General features: G+C 42.2%; 1 protein-coding gene across 3 annotated transcripts in view; it reads right to left on the bottom strand.

Annotated features, from left to right (window-relative positions):
- Nucleotides 1–22,079, bottom strand: part of arhgef49 (Rho guanine nucleotide exchange factor 49) — a 77,650-nt gene that overhangs the window by 11,080 nt on the left and 44,491 nt on the right. For 2 of the 3 annotated variants that reach the window (XM_084954913.1, XM_084954914.1), the window contains exons 2-4: nt 12,615–12,762; nt 6,831–8,482; nt 1,101–1,296 (exon numbers count right to left, since the gene is read on the bottom strand). In XM_084954913.1, the coding sequence (XP_084811039.1) occupies nt 1,101–1,296; nt 6,831–8,422 (1,788 nt within the window). In that variant the 5' untranslated portion in view covers nt 8,423–8,482; nt 12,615–12,762. Of the gene's footprint in view, nt 1–1,100; nt 1,297–6,830; nt 8,483–12,614; nt 12,763–16,937; nt 17,018–22,079 lie in introns of those variants that run through there. The other variant, XM_084954915.1, reaches the window with a different exon arrangement.

Here is a 22,079-nt window from a genome sequence, read left to right as displayed (position 1 = left end):
AGTTGCAGCACTAATCGTCTGCCAAGTCTCGTAAAAAGGCTGTAAATTCAGCGAGGCCACGCTTTGAAAATTCTGCTCTTATCGCAACTTCAAACCACCCAGCCTTGAAGATGAGAGATATCCTCCAGATGACAAATTCTTTAGAGGTTAAAGCAAGGAATTCCCCAAACACTGCAGCATTCAGCATGGACAAACACTCCTCGAGTGATCTCTGAAATTCTTTTAGGGTCTCTCAAGCCCCTGAGAATCAACCTGAGATATAAAGTTCAAAGGTCATAGCTATAGCATCTTCCTCATCACCCCAAAGGCATCGTCAGCATCCCCTATAACATCCATATAATGGCTTTAGATTGCCCATTATCTTCCTAACCGTAGACACGAATAGAGCAACTAAATATGACTGAAAGGTGCAAGACTTTCATCGCTTCACACAGCTCGCAGCTATCGGATAAAATGAAGGAGAATAATTCATATTCTACTAAATTATCTAATAACACCCGTTTCTCTGGTAAATGCAGAGGCTGTTAATTTAAAATAAAAGAAGGCAAGAAAGAAGCAAACGCACCTCGACATCTGTTGTCTAAGCTACCTAACAGCTGCTGCAACATGCAAGCGAGGTATGACTCCATGTCAGTCCGGCTCTTCTGTTCTGGTCTGCAGATGCAGAGAGGAGCACGATGCTAGCTGCAGCTGAGCCTGGTGTCAAGCTGCAGCCAGCCAGCCAGCAGAGAGAGAGAGGAGGCACGCAGAGAGCAGGAATGAAGCGCTCAGTTACCAGCAGCAGCTCACTGCTGGAGTGATGCTTAATCCTCCTTTTTTTTTTTCCTTTTACTGCATCCTCAGTCGTTGAGCTGTAGCAGGAAGACAGACCGCTGCATGCTTGTTCTCAGCAAATACCTCTGCATCAGTATATGTGAGGGATGTGCATGTGTGCGTGTCGCAGTCCCCTTGCTTGTCCCAGTCACCGATGAATATCAATAGATCAGTGTGTTTCTGCACACTGCGAGGCAACGGCAGAAAGCAGAAGCAACCTAAGGAGCGCACGGGGAACGCTGTTAAGACATGAAAAACAAAAAAAGAGAGAGAGAAAGAATCCTTACGCATTCTCCTGCTTCCTCTCTTCCTCCTTCTCCTGCAGGTGCTTCTTCGCCAGCCTCGGCTCCGCAGGCCGTTGCCGACGTTGCCATGGCAACGGCGGAGGGCTGACAGTCGGCCGAGGGGGCGGTGATGTCACAGCCTCCGTCCCGGTCACCTGACAGTCTGACGGGGGTCTCGGCGGAGATCTCTGCACTGCAGCTGGTGAAGAGAGGAGGGAGATGGACGTAGAGAGGAGGGGAGGGAGAGAGATGGGTGAAGAGAAGGGTGGGAGATTGGGAGGGTGAAAGGGAAGGAATAGAAAGCAAAAGGATAAGGGGGATAGAAGAAAAAGAGGAGGGAACAAGACGTGTGGAAAAGGTATTGAATGAAGGAAAAGGGGGAAATTATAATTCTGGCAGAGCCCTCTTCTGCTTACAGCATCTCTGTCATTCATTACTCCTCATTCTTCCTTCTCCAGCTCACATGCCTTTCTTCTTCCTGCTATGTCTTCTCCACCACCCACCCAACCACCACCTCCTCCTTTACCCGCCCAGACTTCCAAATCAATCCCTCTCCTCTTTTTGTGGCCACCAAAGCCCACCCGCCAACCCTAAGCTCCTCCTCAGGAGCACAGTAATTAGGCCCACCAGCAGACATTAACACCTGAACCCCACGGACCACGGGGACAATGCCTTTTCGCGGCCACGCACAAACACGTGGAGGCATTATAGTTTTCTTTCATTCCTTTGTCTGACAACTGGGGATTCGTTCTTGCTGCACACAGACAGCATGAGATCTGTGACATCCCAAAAAAGCACACAGTCAGTGACAAACTGCTGCACAGGAATTTCACTACACTGGAAATTGCATATCCTTGAACACACAAACCACAAATACATGCCTGTGGGGACTTATACAAGCATTTGTAATAGCAGAAAACAAACAGACCAAAGCAAATACAAATCCACCACAAGATGTGCACCTTAAAAGTGGCCAGGGATCGTTGTTGCGATTCACTTAACGCATCAGTGAATGAGTACAATGAGTTTATTAGAGCTCGTTTACACTGAGTTTATTAGGGGACATTTACTCTACGGCCGAGCCATGCAGTAAATGTGCCCTACTCGGAGAATGGACTAAAACAACTTAAAAGCTAATTATACACAGGCGGCACAATGATGATGTCCACTGCCCTCCAAAAGTCACTATAAAATCTAATGCTGAACTGCACAACTTTACACCAGCACAAAAAGTCTGCACGTCTATGTGGTCAACCTTTTAACCTTTATAAAGGCTTAACATTCGGACTGGTAGCTGGTAGCTATCTGCAAGCTTCATAACTGGACCCACTTGTAGTTTCGGTTCCTTGTGAAACATTTTTAATATTATTATATTATTATCATTATCTGACAAATAACTTTGTTTGCTGTGTGGTTAATTTTTCTAACAGTTTGTTCAAGATTAAATTTTAGTACTATTTGCATGTGCTAGCACTGATTAGCAAGTATCTGTGTCTGTCCAATACAGTCTTTTCATGCTACTTGCTAACCTAGCTAGCAAGCTAGTTAGCTGACTAGCACTTTCTCCAAATATGGTCATTTCTGGCTCAACAAAACCATCATAGTAGCGGCCAAAATGCTAACACTGAGGCTTGGAAACAGAACTTCACAAACCAACAGGTACTTTCCTCTTTTATATACAGTCTATGTTCATTCCTGGCCTACCCTGTTTATTCCGTCCCTCTCTCTTGCTAAGTCCTTTGTGATTTCATGAAGTCATTTAAATGAAGTGTTAATAATACAGGAAATATTGATTTGTGGTGTTTTACATTTTGTTTATGCCATTAACTTCAGGAGAAAGAACCAACTGCTATGCTGTATATTGATTTTGTTTTTTCAGCACTGTTAAACTTCACGGTCCAGTAGCCACGTGTGGAAACTACCATATTACTGCAATCATTGTAAAAAAAAATGTTGTGACATCAGTTTGACATATTTTTATATATATTTTACTCAAAATAAAGGTGTTTGTGATTTTTTTTATTAGCTAGGCGAGCTTAACTGCCCCAGGGATCACAACCCATAACGGAGTCTCGATGATGTCTGGGCTCTTACAGGGAAAGACAGGCTGTAAATTCCTGATATACTGACTTTCTTCACAAAGGCGTGTATTTGACAAGAACAGAGGATGGTTAGTCTCAAGAATTTGACCCAAGAGTTTAGTAAAACTGGCTCGAGCTTTACTGTAATGTTGAGTGAAATGTCTTCTCCATTGTGTTTTAAGTAACAACAACAAAGCATCAATCAGCCACAACATTAAAACATTAACTGGTAGAATAAATAAGATTGATTATGTCGTTATACGGCAGTTTTCCTTTGGGAATCTCTGAGAAAACTACACTAATCTTCCCAGACCTAAACCTCTTTGAGTTTTAGGTCTGGGAAGCACAGGCTTGTTCTACACCCTGCAACCCACATCGACCAAAAAATCCCTGCCAAGGTCCTTCGACACTACAAACAGCCAAACAGTGTCTGAAAACCAACTGGTCACAAGTGAGCCCCACACAGTAGGTATATCAGTAATAGCCACTACTAGACTTACATAAATAGAGTAGTCATAGTATGTATTCATTCAGCTTGTGACTGCTTCATTACTTGTTTGTTTAATCCATACATTGATGGAAAATGGTAGAAAAAAATAACTCAAAGATATTAATACGGCAAATAACCAATAGAAAAATAAGAAATTCATTGGTGTTCTCAGGGCCCAGAACCAGTCGATTCATTGTTTCAGCACCAGCTCTGCTATTAAATTTCCTTTGGCTTCTCTTCAGCGTGTGTGCTGACTTAACACGAGGTCTTATTACTCTAATGGTTCTTACATAACAGTGTCTTTCTGAGTTCTGTCCCTCCCAAAGCAGTTAAACTGCTGAGCCCTTTCTGGACATGTCGTAAAAAAAAATGTTTTCAACGTCCTTCATATGCTGCGTGGCAGCTACGTGCGCTTCAGCTCAACTACTTTCTTCTTTGCAGATTAAATTGCATGAAACTCTGGCAACCTGCACGTTGTTTCTCAAGAAACACCAGCACAGCAGATGAAGATGTCCAAATCAAAGCGTGGCAAAAAGCCCAATACAATTAATCCCCCGGCTCTGAAGCATCCGATCGCTTTCCCGTTAAACAAACTGTCATTAAAATGCATTTCTATCACAGTATTAGCTGTCACACTCTGGATGATGCATGGGATCCAATAACCTGTAGTTTAATTTATCAGGAAACCGCTGCATGTGATAGATCAGCACTCAACACTGCACGGCGTGACACCAAAATTAGCCTGGCTGTCACCTTCACTGATCCATCTATCTCTCAAATGAATTCATTTTGAATCTGATTGGGCGAGTGCGTTCAATTGAGACGAATACACAGAAAATAGATATAAATAAAAATAAAATCTCCTACACACCACCTTCTTCTTGACGTCTCTATATAACACTATTACTGCAGAGTGCAATTAACGCGGTGGTGCAGCTTTATGCTTCAGCCTATGAAAAAACGCTCCCAGGTGTAATAATATGAATATTACTGTAATAGTGCAGCTAAAGCACAACGCCCTGCACGATACACCTAAACAAAGAGACTCGCGACGGACGTCAGATACCTCGGGGTGCAGCGATCACACAGCATACTGTCATGTTTAATTAACTAATAAATGTCCATAGTATTAAAACATTCACAGAGCCTCGGGCTGTATTTAAATCTCAGGAGAGTGCGGGGTGTGTTGCATTATGGGTGCTTTTTTTGTACATAAAAGATGAATCCGCTCCGGATGCTGGAGATGTGAACGGGCTTTACGAGCACTGTAATACTGCTGACAGCATCAGCTGAGTAATTGATTAGTGGACTGGGAGACAGTGAAATAGCTCTGCAACTGCTGGACTGACTGTCAGGAAATTTTGCAGGGACATTCAAAACTGTTTCCTTTACTGTCACTGTGATTTCTGGGTTTTATTCAAAGAGTTCAGAATTTTTTAGGAAAGACTGCCACAAAATTTTGTTGCAAAAACCAACGTCTCTTACTTGCCTCATCTCTTCATGCTTCGTATAAAAGTTTGTTCTTAGATTTAAAGAGACTCAGATTCAGCTGTTCTTTGTGTTTAGCAGTATTAAGCAAATATTCAACTAAAACCAAAAATGGATGTGAAAAACCATGCATACATAATTAAAATACATTTCAATTAAAGAGGAAATATCCTTAATTTTTGGTATTTGTTAGTTTGGCGAAATTTGTTATCACAACCTCTCTGATGAGGCTCTGATCGACGTGTTTATTGAGACTCTGGATGTCTACAAGACTGTGAGTCAACTGCTTTCAAAAAGTTCTGCTTATATTATAATATTTATACTAATTTAACCTAAAGCTTGTCTCTTGCATTGGTCATAAATACAATCATAATTCAAAAGACTCAAACTAACACATAATAACTATAATAACTGTAATGCTCACAACCAGTGTGACCAAATGCAGGTCCACTGAGCTGCTAGCTAATACTGGTCTTCTTATAAAGATTAAAGGAAAAGAAACAAGCCTCCTGAAGGCATCACTTGGAGCATCTTTCACGCTTTTATAGTCTATAAAGCCTGATCGTAAAAATAAAATAAAATAACTGTTATTTGCAGCCTTAGACTACAGCTCTGCTCTCTTACATACTGAACATATTCTGTATCTATACAATCGCACACACGCAGCAGATATTTTTCTGCTGCCTTCATGCAGTCATCCATCATTCTTTCTAGCAGTGCAGACAAAGGAGCGACAGTGAGCGGAGAGTCCAGACTGGCAGGGAAAGATACCGTCTATCTCTCATTTAGCAAAACCAGGCAGTTGGGGGGGGGGGGGGGGAGTTTATATTTCTCATCAATCAAGCAGCTCTTTGTTTGGGGTCTAATATTTACACTGCAAGAAGACCTAAATGGGTGCCCAGTGCTGTAAAACACACCCTTCCCTTGTTTGTCCTTGATCAGAATGAACCACAGTGGAGTGAAGCCTGCATTTATTTAGCCAACAGATGACACTGAGAGAGGAGAACCAGGGAAACAACAAGTCTGCGTCCTCCAGTCTGTCACTGCCTCCTCATGCCAGGCTCCCGCCCACAGTCTCGTCTGCAGAGCCAACCCTGTTAGCTCCGACAGCTGTTATCACAATAACTGAGATAAATCAATAACACAACAGCACGTGCGGGCTTAAACAGATGGACGGGCATACACTGATACAACGCTGGAAGTGTACCTGCATATACTTTACCGATAAACACATGCACTTCAGCGGTTGTAAGCCCCTACAAGGATCGGATAATGTATATTGTGAGATTTAATTTCTCCATTAGAAAGATTTAACTGGATTTTAAAAGAACGTGCTTATTTGTAAGCACCACTGTATGTACAAAATACACTTTGCTGTACTAGTACTGCAAGTTAAGAGTTAATCATAAACCTATTCCTTGAGCCCAAAGGTCTTGATCTTTAATAAATAAGGATATATTCTAGATACATTATGTATCTTTGGTTGTGATGGAGCCAATATGTGTGCAGTCGCATGCCAGACAAATAGGGAACAACTCCATAGACATGGTTGTTCCCACCACTATTATGTAATATTATGTATTTTAACCTATAGACAACATGTTAAGTTTAACTTTACAACAACTAACACATACACAGCACTCCTCTCTCTCCTGCCACGCCTCTTCCACTAACCTCTTCTTGATCAGGTCCAGTGCAGAGCCAATGAGACCATCCTTCATCTTATAGATCTTGGCTCCATAGCTAGACAGTTCGGTCCCGTCCAGCAGAAGAGCAGGGCAGCAGCTGGAGGGTCGTTCCCACTTCTCCCTGCTGGGCGGAAAGGGAACAGACCCAGCAGGTTCCAGACTGCTCCTCCTACGCTTGGCACTCCCATCATCCCCTCCTACGTTGCTGGCCTTTTCCTGGGCCGAGCCACCCTGGGGCGGCAGGGGTGAACGTGGAGAGGGCCCCGTGCGGATGGGAGAGTACGTGCTGGTGTCAGAGATGGAGGAGGGAGCGGGAGCTGCAGTGCCGTTGGCGTTCACAGTGTTGAATGTACGTTTCTCTGAGGAGGTGATGGCCTCGGGATTTTCTCTCTGCTTTTCCAAATGAGGGTCTGAAAGGATTATCGCACCATCTGATGCTCCTGGGTCTTGCTGCAGGTCAGCTACAGGTTTTTCAGATGGTGTAGCATCCACTGTGGACTCAAGGTTCTGCTTCCTCTCCATCTGCCGCATCCTCTTAAACTCCTCAAAAGTAGGTATATGCAAGCGTCCCAAAGGAGGTCTTCGAGGCTCTAATGTAGAGTCTGATCTGCTTCTGTTACCTGAAATACTGTCTGTTGTGTAGGATGTCTTAACTGCCTGCTGGGTGGATGGGGAGCTGTGGAGAGCCAGGTTGGGGCTACTATTCTGCCGACGGAGCTGTAAACGCCTCAAGACCTCCTGTTTTATCTCCTCTGGGCTGGTGATGCGCATTGCAGAGGGCGGCCTGGAAACAGGACCTGTTGACTTCCCGTGATGCACACTCTCCCGTTCCATGGGTACAGCGCACGGGGACACCGTAGGGCGCAGTGGGAGGAGCTTCAGAGGCTCAACAGCTGACCTTGCACTCTGAAGGCGGAGTTTCTCTCTTAGGCCCTTCCTCGCATCCCATTCATCCACACCACTTGGAAACAGCAACTGAGGGAAGAGTGGCAGGTCCTTCCTGGGCAGCCCGGGTCGAGGGTAAAACGCCAGGCTTTCTGGGTTGGGTGCCAGCCCATGGGAGCTGTCTGGAGACCCATCATACCAGTGGCTAGTGGAGGTGTAGCGTAAGATAAACTCACTGTCCACGCTCCTGTAGGGAGCACTGCTGAGCGAGCACAGACCAGAATCTGCCAGAGTGTTCCAGTTTAAGTTCTCCATACTCCTGTAAGGCCTGCTGCCATTGCTTCCAGTATGAATGCAGGTTCCCGAGGCTGCTCCCTGACCTGGCTCCATCCCCAGAGCGCCCTGTCGGCCGGAACAGTACCTGAGCCCCAAGTTTGTAAGCAAGGTGCTGCTGTTACACCGGGCCATGAGGGGAAAAGGTGGACCATGAAACCCTGGATAGTGAGGGACGCTGGTTCTGTGCCGGGGGAAGGAGGACAGGGGGTCAGGAGACAAGGGGAGGTTGGCGATGCAGGGCTCCATGTCCATGACGAGGTCGAGCGGAGAGGTGCAGCCAGCAAGGGAGCCGGCAGAGGCCGCGACGGAGGAGGTAGAGGGGTAGTCACATGGCGGGGGAGGCTTCACGTCTGGCATGGCTCGGGGCAGAGCGAGTGGCCCTCAGATGTGCAGTGAGCTGGTACAGAGATCCACAGCCTGCAGCAATGAAGACGAGAAAGGACAGAATGTCTTTATTCATGGTCCCAAGCAAGAAATTGACAAAATGACTTTACATCTTGGAACATTAGCTCACAGCCTCAAACGTGAATTTCATTACTTTAGATGTTTCCTCTATCATAACACAGCTCAATATTGAAACATTACTCTTCAGTGTAGATTGTAAAATGACCTTTTAGTACAGATCAGTCTTCTTCAGCCACATTGGCGACTACACAGACCACATGTACTGGATAACCACAACTCTGGACACAGAGACAGTGTCTCTGAAGCCTGGTTCGTTCACCAGAGTAATCACATTTATATCATACAAATGGCGTTCTATCTGCCCCCTTGGGCTATTTCTTTTTTTTTCCTTTCTCTGCGGCAAGAATAATAATAGAGGGATTATTGCCTGGCTTGTCGGGCTATTAAAACATGAGATTGAGAGACAGATAGTGGAGGATAGTGAAAAAAATGAGAGAAACCTAGTAGATGAGACAAAGATGAGACAGACGAAGAGGAAATGAGTGTGATGTTAAGAGAAAGCAGTAAGCTGAGGGGACAGTAATGAAGATAACTGCCTGGCAGTCCACTGGCGGATGGTTCTGCTTTTTTCCTTCAGACTGTCTATACTGCTATACTGTCTGGTTAGACAGTATAGCTGCAGATTAGCAGCCAAGACAGTTGGCAAGATGGCACCGGGTGTACTGTGGCTCTGTCGCTCTCTTTAATGAGTACAAATAGCAAGTTCACCGCCCAATACAAATTCTCATTCTCCATATCTCACATCGGGTCTACATCACAGTGAGTAGCGCAGGGTCATGGCTGTGATTATGACTATGGTTATGAAACAGGGACTCAGAGGGCTCATCCCTGATGCATTATGTGAATAATAAAATCCAAATCATCTCCAGACTCAGATGCTTTCCAATGCTAAAGCACGAACAGGCCGCCACGCTTCTCCGAGGCTTCGCGGTAATAAGTAAATTGCCATTCCTTACATGGTTAGAGGTAAGCAGCCCTGCGATCCGAGTTAATCAGTGGGCGGTTTCCCTCGGATTTTATTTGTTGGCTGCTAATTAGATGAACATGCTCAAAAAAACAGAAAAAAGCACGAATCTGTTTTTATAAAACGAATCCTTGTAGCAGCAGAGTCTGAAAGACACACCACATTCACAAAAACATAATCATTTTATCTTTATCTTGAACAAGGAGGAGACTGGTGATATTTTTATATATTTCATATTAAGAAAACAAGAGTGGAGTGATTGCACTAACAAGTACTGTGATTATCTAAAGCCGGATATATCTCACTTCTCCTTTTGTCTATTTTTTGTTATGCATTGCACAAGGTCGCATGCTGCTTCTCTACCATGCATGCACACGTAACAGTACATTTTCATTTAATCTCAAATGCACTGTCCTGCTACCTGAACACTCTGGATCCCCATACGTAGATTACTCTGACAATGACAAAAATGTAGGAAAATGTAGTGTAATGTAAGAAAATACTCCTGGTTGAATCACACTCAAGCATGTAAACCCATGTCCTGCTGGTTTAGGAAACGCTTTCTTTTTAAAGGAAATGAAAGTAGATTTGTGCGTTTTAATAATGCAAACATACAACAGAGAAGGACGAATTGACTAACACTTTGTTGTAGAATAAGAGCAGCTTTTTCTGTTTGTTATATTACTTCATGTGGCTGAATCATTCTTCGTGATCCGGGGAAATTACATTATTTCAAGTCCATTTTTGTAGGTTTTGCATGTTCTTTTGCTTTACGCCGATCAGTATCTTAATGCCTTTGAATCATTTTGATAGTTTTTTGTATATCTTTGATGTTTGGCTGACAGGTTCTTGTGCACCACGCCCTCTTTTCATTAATGATCTGATCGTTATTAAGTATGTGCATTCACTACCTACTTGCATCCCAAAGTAAAAGAAATCCAGTATTGTTTTTTCTTTTTGCAAAATGAACAGATTTATTTCTATAATCAGTTTTAAATTACTACTTGCAAAACTAAGTGATGCCTTAGAGTGACTTCTCTGTTATTCTGCTTAGAAGACACATACAATATGCATGTGCGCAGTTCAGCTGTGAGGGAAAAAAATGCTGAAATCTGAAATTTGGCTTTAAATTAGCTTGAGTGTGAGTGTCTGAATAGCAGGGAGCATCCTGCTCGACATGCCTGTGCCTCTCCCTCTCTCTGTGCCTTTCTCTGGTTGAATTACTGCCAGAGTAAATGCTCTCTGGAGGTCTCGCGCTCTCTGCTCCCTCTGTCACCAAGCTAACTGAGGAATAATTCATCCCCACCATCAGGGAAGTAAATCAGCCACCATGTCCAGCATGCACAGGGGCTGATTTCTCGAGATATGATGGCAGAGCGCACGGAGAGGACAGCTTCAAAATGAGGAAATAAATCAATCAAATGATTGGATTCAGTGTCAGAGTTACTGCATTGCTGAGAACGCTGACAAAAAAATCTCCAATTTAATGAGTCAGTTTGTGTATTACTGAGTCCTTCAATTTAAAATTATATGGCCAAAAAGGTCTGTGTCTATTTCAGGAACATTTGATTTAGTTTTGCATTTCCTAGTTGGAAGTAGGCCAGTCACTTCTAGTCAAATCAAATATTAATGGCATATACATGCAGTCCTGTAAGTTCACCCCATGATTCAATAGCTTGTGGAACCACGTTTAGCAGCAATAACCTGATAATTTTCTGTATGACTACCTCACATTGTCTCTAGGTGTGTGTGCATCTCACATTGCTGTGGAGGAACTTTGGCCCTCTCTTCTTTTCGGTTCACTGAGTTTTCCATGTATTTGTTTTCTTACAGTCTCACCACAGCATTTCTGCATCATCCTGCTGCAACCAACTTGGGCCAAGCTTTAGCTGTCAGACAGACGGCCTCACATTTGTTCATGGTTAACTCAAACAATGCAAGGTTGCAAAACAAGCCCAAATCATCACCCCTCCGCCACCATGCTTAACAGTGTGTAAGAGGCATTTGTGCTGACATCCTGTGCTTGATTTTCTCCAGACTGTGCCTCTTAAAGCATCTCCACTTTGGTCTTGTGTGCCTAAAGGACGTTGTTCCAGAAGTCTTGTGGTTTGTTCAGTTGTAGCTTTGCCATGTTCTTTTTAGAGAGAAGAGGTTTTCTCCTGGAAACCCTTCCAAACAAGCCATACTTGTACAGTCTTTTTCTAATTGTAATCTCATGAACTTTAACATCCTAACCCACTTAAATGCTTCATACGGTCACGCTGTAATATCAAAGTTTCCCTATAAAAACATTCACCATTTGGGAACTCCCTTTCCTGTGTCAAACTGATGTTGCTTCTCTAGTCAGTGCACACCCTGACTGGACCAGAAATAAATCCAACTGCAAGAAAGGCTTCACCAGCCATCATCAGTGTTAGGTGATAATCCTCTTGTGAATTGGAGTAAATCTTTAAATTCAAGTTTCAGTGCTTCAAACCTGAAAAGAAGAGGCTACTTTAAGACTGGGGGTCCACATATTTTGTTCAGGTATCTAAATAAATCCATGTCCATCTGGTTATTATTCAGACAAAGGTCAGTAGTTTTCAGTCAGTAGTTTTGTCCTATTGAAACACAGAGCAATTATATCACTATTTGACACAAAATTAGTCACTTTATCTTATTTCAGTCACTTACACAGTTTATCCCTGTATCCTCTTTTACTTAATATAACACAAAACTGTGCGTCTAAACCACTGGTGACACTGAAGGTCTTTAGGTTCCTCCTTCTCTGGCTCTTTTGCTCAGTTAAGCGTCACCCCATTCTGTTGGCACGATTGAAGAAAATCTAGCATAAAACCTTCACTCTGTGAGTTGCAAGAATTTCCAATTAAACATAAAGTGTATGGCAGTAAGTCGCTGCTGTGAAAAGAACCACAACTCTATTTGTGCCTATGTGCAAACACATCAGTGTGTTATAAGCGTGTCTTTATTCTGCTGTCAGCACATCTGCTTTTCACTCTGATCGGGCAGAGTTTACCTAACAGTGAGCATCATGTTGCAAGGATCAGTTTTGGAGCGAAATCCTCTTGTTTCAGCCAACAGTTCCTGCTGGCAGCATGCTGTCTGATCTTCTAAACTTACCCCATTTTAATCAACTCTCTATGCTGCTTCTCTCCTCCTACAGGTCATTGGCTCAAATCCCACAGTGCCCAGCTTCCTCTTCTCAGACTCCCCTCAGCACAGCTATCCGTCTGGAGCGTCCAATGAGCCAGACAGACGTGGCCCTGAGCTACAAGTTAACAGAGAGAGAAAAGCAAGAAAAACAGGACATCAATCAATAAGCTGCCATTTCTAAATATAATAATAAACTCTTGGAGTAAAAAAACACGATCGCTCTGCCAGGTGCAGCTATATGTAAGGTCTGCTAGTAAAGGAGAGAAACACAATGGGCATCAGAGACTTCAGGCTTGAATAGCAGATGTATCCTGATACTGTAAAACAAACCGAGTCCTCCTTTTTAGAGTGAATTAGATGTTGAGTCGATTACATAATTAGTGTTCGTCTGACAGGAGAGAGCATCCTGAATTACGCACATCACAAGAACATGTGTGTGTTTAATCAGTTAGGGCGTTCATGGAGTTCCTCAAAAACACTCTGAGGAGAATATATATATAATATATAAATATATATTTACAAAAGGACAATTTATACAGTAATTATTTTTCATTAGAAATCACAATTTAACACATTTTCTGTTAATTTACAATGTTAGGTCCGGACAGCTAGATTTGCCAGCAACATACTGTTATTTTACACTTAAACTACTGTAATCTGCAAAAACAGGTTCTTCCAATAAAAAAATATTACATCACTGTGATGGGTGACATATAAGCTTAGCAGTTTAATACTGTCAGCTCTTTGCTTATTATGAGAATGGTATTTTAATGCTCCTGTAATCTCAATAAACAATATATTATTATAAAATGATTCAAAGTACTGTGAAATAACCCTCATAACACTAAATTAATGACTTCAATTAACCATTTAACAAACTAACTGAGGAACTGATGCAGCATAACTTTGCTCAGATAAATTACAGGTGTACTCAAGGAAAATAAGGTAATGTACCGTGTTATTGTGAAATAGCTTTCTGTGTATATTTTTTTCTCAAATGGGTCAAAATTCAAAAAAGTCAAGTGTATTCACAAAGACTGACATGCAGTTTCGTGCATTGTTATAGCAATTAGTTACAGTGTAGTAAGAGAGGAAACCCATACTGGTTGGACCTACTTGGAAGCCTCAGTGTAAAATTAAACTTTGACGTTCTAGCGAAATATCCATTTAGCAAACACAAACGATTAATCAAATTAAATAAGATTATTTAAAATGATCCTGAAATATTGTGGGCCCTTATCAAGAAACACTATTATAATGACATAATAATATATTAAGAAACAGTCTCAACAGTATCATATATATATATATATATATATATATATATATATATATATATATATATATATATATATATATATATATATATTAGGGGTGCAACGATACTCGTATCGATATTGAACCGTTCGATACAGTACTTTCGGTTCGGTACGCATATGTATCGAACAATACAAAATTTTTAATTTATTTTATCAACTTTCCTTCTGACGATGCTGTCTGTGTTGAGCGCTCAGTGGATCTGCGCTCGAAGGTGCAGCCTAGGCGGAGTAGTCGAACGCAGATTCACTGAGCGCAGGGCAAGCTAGCGAGACAGAAGGTAAACTCTCCTTGCAACATGGCAAATTGAACCTCCCCCACCCTCATTCAGATCTGGCGTTTGGAACTATTTTGGTTTTCATGTGAAGTATGACCCTGAAGATAAGCGCGTCATGGACAAAAGTAAAACAGTACGTTGGATGTGCCACGCAATGCTCAATTACATGGGTGGGAACTAGTGTGTTAGCGCAGTTAGCTCGTTAACGTGTTGGCCGTCCAGCCCCATGCACGGGGCGATCAGGGGTAGCTCGTTAACGGAGATTTGCCGTGTTGTGGCGTTAACGTTATTTCAACGAGATTAACGCTGACAGCACTAGTGGGAACACAACGAATATGACTGCACATTTACTCCGACATCATCCTAGTGCAAAGACAAGTGGAAGCAGACAAAAACAACAAGCACGCATGCTACAAACTTTACCCGAGTCATTTAGACAGCCGTTAGCACATGATTCCCCTTATGGGGACCTGATATGTTTAATATGCTGCTGAGAATATAGCCCGACGTCCCGGGGCTAGCGATTTTTCCAGTCGGGCTACCAAAATCTATCTCTGCCCTGCCCGTCGGGCTATTGTAGGAAGGAAAAATATATGTCAATGCTTTTGCATTCTTTCGGAAATGTAGCTGGGTAATTATGTCATTGGCATCGGTGAGCCACTGTCAATATGTGACATATTGAAATCGCGTTTGAATTTGCGCTTGTTTTTTTCTTTCACTTTGCAATCGCGCGACAGTACTGATTGGTGAGTGACGATAATTTGCGCACCAATTCCTCTGACATCATCTTATCAATCGTTAGCTTACTACGCAAACATGACAAGTGAAATCTCCCGCAGCAAGCTTAAACATGTGAGAGGTTGATTGCGCAGAGAATCGCTGAGCGTTATGTGAGTGCCTGTGTAAAAGCAGCAGGATATATATTTTAGTTCTGCTGAGCCAAATAAGACAGGTCAGGGTGAAGAAGTGACAGCCAAAGAAAAGCTTACCACAAAACGGAAAAGTTATGACAATTCAGACTATAAGGCAAAAAGAAAGTGCAGCTTTATGGTTTCATGGACAAAAGAATTTCTGTGGCTGCAATATGACAAGCTATATAACCAGGGCTGCACATAAGTGGTCCGCAGGTGCGCATTCGCTGTCAAATAAAAAAACGCGCACAAGATAAGAAGTTGCAACGCGTGTTTGCGTACATAAGATTTTCTGGAGGAGGACAGACATTTGTTTAGAACTCTTAAAGATGTCGAAGAAGCTCCTTTAAGCAATTACTTTGGTTTTCCTCCACCTCCAAAGAAATGTCAGAAGGAGTCCGAACCACAAAAGAAGCGCGTATTCTCGGAAAAGTGGTTGCAGGAGGTGAGCTGGCTTCAAACAAATGATGAACGCACAGAGATGTGGTGCAGAATGTGCCGTGAAAATCCCACTCTAGCAGACAAAAACAGTGCCTTTTATATGGACGCAAACGCGCGTTGCAGCAACTTATCTGGTGCGCGTCTTTTATTTTGACAGCAAATGCGCACATGCGGACCACTTATGTGCACCCGTGTAAATAACATAATGTTCTGCCGGGTGTGTTGTTGGTTTTCCCTCGATTTCTGAGTCGACAAGCGCCTTTGTTACTGGGACCAGTCATTTTAAGAAAGGCCCCCATTAGAACCCATGAGAAATGCAAGAAATGCATTATTGCTCAGTCTGCAATATCTTTCCCAGAACAAACACCAATTGCAAATAACATACTAAAAATAAACCTGAAAAAAATCTGTTTAGAACAGCGTACTATGTTGCAAAGAGTGAACTACCACTGGCAAAATTTAGCAGTCTTTGCAAACTTCAAAAAGCAAATGGCCTAGATCTTGGTTCCACTTGCCTCTTACCCGTGACTTCAGTGGAAATTTCAAATTCAGGATCTGACACAGACTGATTCATGTCCTACACAGTTCTTACAAGTTCATAGAAATTTCTGTTCAATTAGAACCAAGTATTTGAGTTGATGATTGTAATTTTTATATAATGTTGTAATTTGTTTTTCAACAATTTTTTGATTAATGTTTTGTTTCCTTTACAATACTACTACATATATACTTTAATGTATAATATTGTAAAGGAAACAAAACAGGAAACAAAACATCAATAAAAAAATTGCTCTCTTTTTTATTCGGGCTACTTAAATTTATTTTGGGCAACCAAAAACTGAAGAGTCCCTGCCCTGAGATATATTTATTTTTTTTATTACTTTTTTGTTTCAGCAACATTAAATTTAAAAATTGTACTTTTGAGTTAAAATATATATTTATAATTTTAATAAATGACAAATCATATGTGTATATATATATATATATATATATATATATATATATATGAATCTGCACACAACAACATACCAGATAAAGCACCTCAAAGTTTAGTTCAGCATCCAGTGTGGAACCACCGTACAACACTTTGTAACTACACCAGCCTCCAGTTGCATTTCAAGTAATGGGTATTTTTTGAGCAGTAAAGCTAACAATAAAAGCAGTGAAGCAAATGACGTAAATTCCATACATTACTACTACCCAGCAGACATGAATGTAATCTAGGACAACAGGCCAAAAACAAAAGAGACTGACCTGATAACACACATCTAAGACTGGGATGAATGAATCTGCAGGACTGATGCAGAACAAAGTCTAATAAAACAGAAAAAAGCCTCGGCCCACCTTGTGTTAAACCCCAGCTCTTCTGTTTAAACCTCCATCCACCTCCACCATCTTCAACCACATGATGAGAAAATCTACCAGAGACTCGTGCAAAGCTCAGGTCACATGATTTCTGACGTTAGCACCCACCCAGTCTCCTTTCCCCCCCTTGCCCCTTGCGGGATGCGGGGAAGTGAAGAGTGCTTTGGCTCCAAAGCTGTGACAAGTGGCTGTCATTTAGAAATGAACCCCACCCCACACCTCCCCCTCCTCCATCCCAGGAGTGCTGGATGATTGGCAGGGACTTTGGGTAGATCCGCCCTTTTTTCCTTTTTTTTCCCACTCCCCCTCTACACAGGCTCCTGGTCCTCCCGGCAAATATGATGCAGCTTTTTCATTCACATTTTGTTTGTCCCCAGATGTGGAGATTTCAAACAGATTTGAATGCTTAGAATTAAGCTCAGTACTGCGAAACAGTGGGTGACACATACTCCCTCTCTCGCTGCCTTTTTGCTCATGGAATAACCCAGCTCTGACAATCCCACTGAAACCGATAGGCTTTACAGAAAGGGAATGAGAAATTGGTTATCGCCACTGACTGAAGTGACCCATTTATTTATTTACTTTTTCTGTCTTTATTCAGCGAGCATTTAAATCACTGAGCCAATTCCCTGCCGTTCCAGCCCGTTTCATTCATCCTCTCCTCATGGGTGCTTCTGAACCTCCTAAACTATGCAGAAGTGTTTCTGAGCAGACAGAGTAGGCTGTCTTATTACTCATCTCTCTTTCTTTGTGTGTGTGTGTGTGTGTGTGTCTGAATGATGAAGGCTGGATGTCTTTCAGATCCTGTGCGGTAGTAGAAGAGGTGATAATAATGTGCTCGTGGTTTTTGACACCTCCTAGTGTTCCCTACAGACATGCAGACTGTGCCTGTCTATCTCATCCAGATCTGTGTGCAGGTGTGTATTTATGTGTGTGTGTCCATCTTTGTGTGTTTATTTATATATGTGTGTGCCTGTCTGGCAACCTCTCAGCTTGACACTAATTCACACACCTCAGTGCTCACATTTCCTGAAAATGCCATGAGTTCATCACAAAACAGATACATTAAAGGATGTAAACATATTCTGGTTGCTGTCATGTTTTCAGGAATCAGAACCATCTTGATTCAAAAAAAGGGAAAACAGGATCCCTGCTGCTGACAAGAGTGATCTATTTTAAAAAACACAACAATAAAAGTTTATCCAGCACAAGACAACACAAATATTAGCTTAAAGCACCACAGAAGCATTGCAGAGGCAAAGCACACAGTCTGCACCTGAGTCTTTTATTTTGAAAACTGGCTGTATTCACTGTGCAGTTTCTTATCTTATTCCGTGCCCTCCTCATCTGCTCTGTACAATCTAATGCAACTTCTGCCAAAAATTTGAGTTACATTGTTAGTCATATAATTTATACCACACAGAGCAGGGTGCCACATTTGGTGGGATTCCAAGCATTGTCTTAAGCAGATGTGATTGGTCTCCAGTGACCACATTGAAGCCCGAACTAAACACAACCCCGCCCGGTGTATTCCAGTAATTTGCCAATGGTTTTTAAAAAAAGTTAAAGATGTAGCTAAATGTAGCTAACAAAACTGGCTTAAAATCTACAATGATTTTGTCACATGTGCCTCTAATGCATCATAACACAATAAAACACTTCCTGTCAGTAATTAAGGCCTCATTTTGACTGAATTAGAATTATAAGCAGTTAGTACTGAATCTGTGACTAGATTTTTCAGGGTTTAAATATAATACACTGCAGCAGGCGTCCTAAAAACTCTTTGCTTACAGACTTGTACTGCCAGTAGGGCGATAGCTCAGATTCCAGCATAATTAGCTTTTCATTCTTGCAAACCTTATCCACAAGATGCAAGAAATTCTGCCATCAAAAATCAGGCAGCTACAGATTTGGCATTTTGGGGAGTCTGGCAGCTCCCTTTTTTACTCTTTGTGCCTTTGCTATGTTTCACACCAATAGGCAAAAACACTAGAGCACTATAGGTCCCTCATGTGCCACTAAAACAGCACTGACCCATCGGGGCATTCACTAGGGCGTATCTGGCCCTAGTGATCCCAGTGTATCTGGCACTGGGACGTTGGCACCAGATCCTTTGGGTCCCGTGGTTTGCCGGATGGAGCCTTCCTTAGATTGTGCTTGTTCCAGTAGATCCTACAAATGCTCGATTGGATTGTAATAGGGGAAGTCTGGAAGCCAGGTCAGTGCGTTAGATCTTTTGTCGAGCTGTTCCTGGGAAATGTCCAGTGCACTGTCCTGCTGGGCTGAGGAGGTCCACTGATGTTGGGGAGAGCCTCATCAAATAAGGGTAAATGCTTCATCTCCAACAGTCTTTAGGCAGATTGTGCTTAGATTTTCAAAGTAGCTTCCACATGAATGCCAGCAGTTAAGGTTTCCTAAAACAATATTGTGTTGTAACGAGATGATCAGAGTTTTACATGTCAGTGGTTTTAATATTGTGGCTGACTTGGTGTAGCATTAATATATACTGTTATTCTAGGTTTATAAGCAAAGTAGTGGGTCAGAAAAGCGTGATAAAAGCTATAATATATATTGTAGTCCAATATAATACCAATGCCCAGCCTTTAGAAATCAGGAGTTTCTAATGATATCAACAAAATCTACACATTCCAAGCATGCTAAAATCATTTAGGGTAATGGTGCTGCTGCTGTCGTGGATTTAATTACCTAACTTTGAAACTTAAGGCATTAAGAAAATTTACTTAAATTTGTCATTCAGAAACGGAAGTTACATCAAGGTCCTCACGTCCTGATGGTGTCTAAAAAAACTATGAAAAGATTCCCTCAAGCGTTCTGTGAGGTGGTCAGGCTGACTGGGAAAACAATATTTAAACACCCTTAAACCTGACACGGCATGAAAAGGTTTACCTGCTGCCAAAGTGTGCTGCGTCTCAGCAGGTGTCTGAATCAGAAGGTCTGTGCTGTGTGAAATGAAGGCAAGCCAGCGTTAGCACAGCTGGAAAGCGCTGCAGGAAGGCACCGCAGGAGAGTGACAGACTTGCCAGAGCGCACAGCGAGGCCAAGCGAGGGCACACGGTGAGACAAATGGACACTGATAAATTCAACTTTTTCCGATTACCTCTGTGCATACTGGCCAAACTGGTTTCAAAACTTCAAAATTAGGCTTTTTGACAGTCACCTAAGGAGCAGAATGTGAAAATCTGGAAGACGCTTTTGAAAAACAGCGACTTAAATCAGCTCAGTCATTGCTGGATGCGCTGTGGCAGTAAACTTCTGAAGACAACTTTCACAGTCAATTAGATCTGTTTGTGTTTGTTGTCCTTTACGCTGCGCTTCACATCAGCTGTGGCGCTGAGTCAAGACACTGCATAAGATTGTTTTGACAAAGTAAAAAAAAAACGTTGTGCACAAAATGATAAAAAAAAACACAGACAAAGCCAGATTCAAATATATCTTCATGTCTTCTAAGCCAAGCCAGCGCAGCGCCTGAGTACTTCAAATGCGTGGGAGTGCACATGCACTTGAACGTACAGACACACTGCGCTTGCAACTCAGCATGTGGCAGAAAATGGCAGACTGCTGTCCACACACTGTGTGCCAGCACGCAGCCTAGACTCCAATACAGCTCCAACACAGGCGGCTGCTGTGATATTTCACTTTACACGAGCCCAAAGGCAGCACTCACAAGCGGCACTGAAATACGACCGACTGGTTTCCCTTTTAGAGACCTCTGAAGCTGCAATAACAGCTGCCTGCAACAACAATGACTTCCACGGTGACCAAGGGAGCAGACTTTGTAAATGTGAGGCAGTCTGAGAAAGCTCATAAGTAATAAATCACCACCAAATGCTAAGTGTACAATATCACTGCCTCTGTCCTCTTTTAAGTGGGTGAGGTGGTTGGGTAAAGTTGTCTGTCTAAATAAAGAAAGCTATGGCACATTTGGGCAAATCAGCAATCCTTTTAAACAAACTGCAGCTCAACTGTGAGGCAGTGAAGAATCAGGTTGAGTTAAAACAAAACACACCTCATTGCTTTTTGAAATATTCATCATATGTGCCTCTAGTTTTGCATAAGCGACCTGGATGTGATGCTTTTCCTGCTCTCCTGCCCTCTGTCTTTGTCAGCCATGCACTGATCCACCAGTTTACGTCTCTATCCCTGTAACTGTCGATTCACAGCAAGCTTCAATCCTCCAGAGCAATCTGGCCTCTGCATTAAAGTCCATTGATTGAGATGCTTATCTGCAGTGTCTTACATAAGAAACATCTGTCCGCCATTTCAATTTTAGATTAATGCACACAAGCGAGATTGAGCCAGAGAGGAAATTCATCTGGGAAAAAGAACTTAATTCTAACAACATGATCGAAATGTTTCATTTTAGACTCTGACTTGCAGGCAAGCATTTCGAGGCATGAACACAAAGGAGTTTCAGTGCAATCTGTGTGTTAAATGAATATGAAATGAATCAATTAAAACTTTTTTCATCTGATATGATGGAAAATCAAATATACTGTGTTTCTCATATATAAAAAACAGTAGAAATAAATAATGGAGGTCCCAGTCTTATTTGTAATCAAGAACAATGGCTCATTCCAGATGAGTCACCTTACATTTGAGACTATTAGAGTTCATTGCTTTGACAGACAGACAGGGCACACACACACATTGCAAGACGAGGGCTGCGCGGGGCTCAGCAGGTAATAAGAAACTAGTAACCTAATGAAGTGAAGTGCCTCTCATTCTCCTGTCAGGGGGAGGATGCACAGAGAAGAGGGAAGAGGTCAGAGCACTGAGGGATCAGAGTCTATACATTTACTTCTATTAGAAGGATTAGTTTACTAAATGGTTTTAGATGCAAATTAAAGCAATGAAGAGGGAGGCTGAAGAAATACTAATCACAGAAAGAAGATAGGGGTCTGGATGGAACTGGAGTGTGAGCAGCCTCGTGGAGAACGTAGTCTTTTCCTGTCTGAGAACATGTGCAGTGGACTTTGAACTGTTACAGAAAATTTGGATCAACTTTTTAAGGGCAAAATATTAATCAAGCACATTTTAATGTAATTTGTTGACTTGAAATCCTCTCAAGAAACTATACCTCTTAATCCCATTTTAGGGGGA

The sequence above is a fragment of the Perissodus microlepis genome, chromosome 16, assembly GCF_051167445.1.
Source record: "Perissodus microlepis isolate ML-2025 ecotype Zambia chromosome 16, ASM5116744v1, whole genome shotgun sequence".
Lineage (NCBI taxonomy): Eukaryota > Metazoa > Chordata > Actinopteri > Cichliformes > Cichlidae > Perissodus > Perissodus microlepis.
The sequence above is the reverse complement of the archived record's forward strand: the minus strand, read 5'-3'. Positions and strand labels throughout refer to the sequence as shown.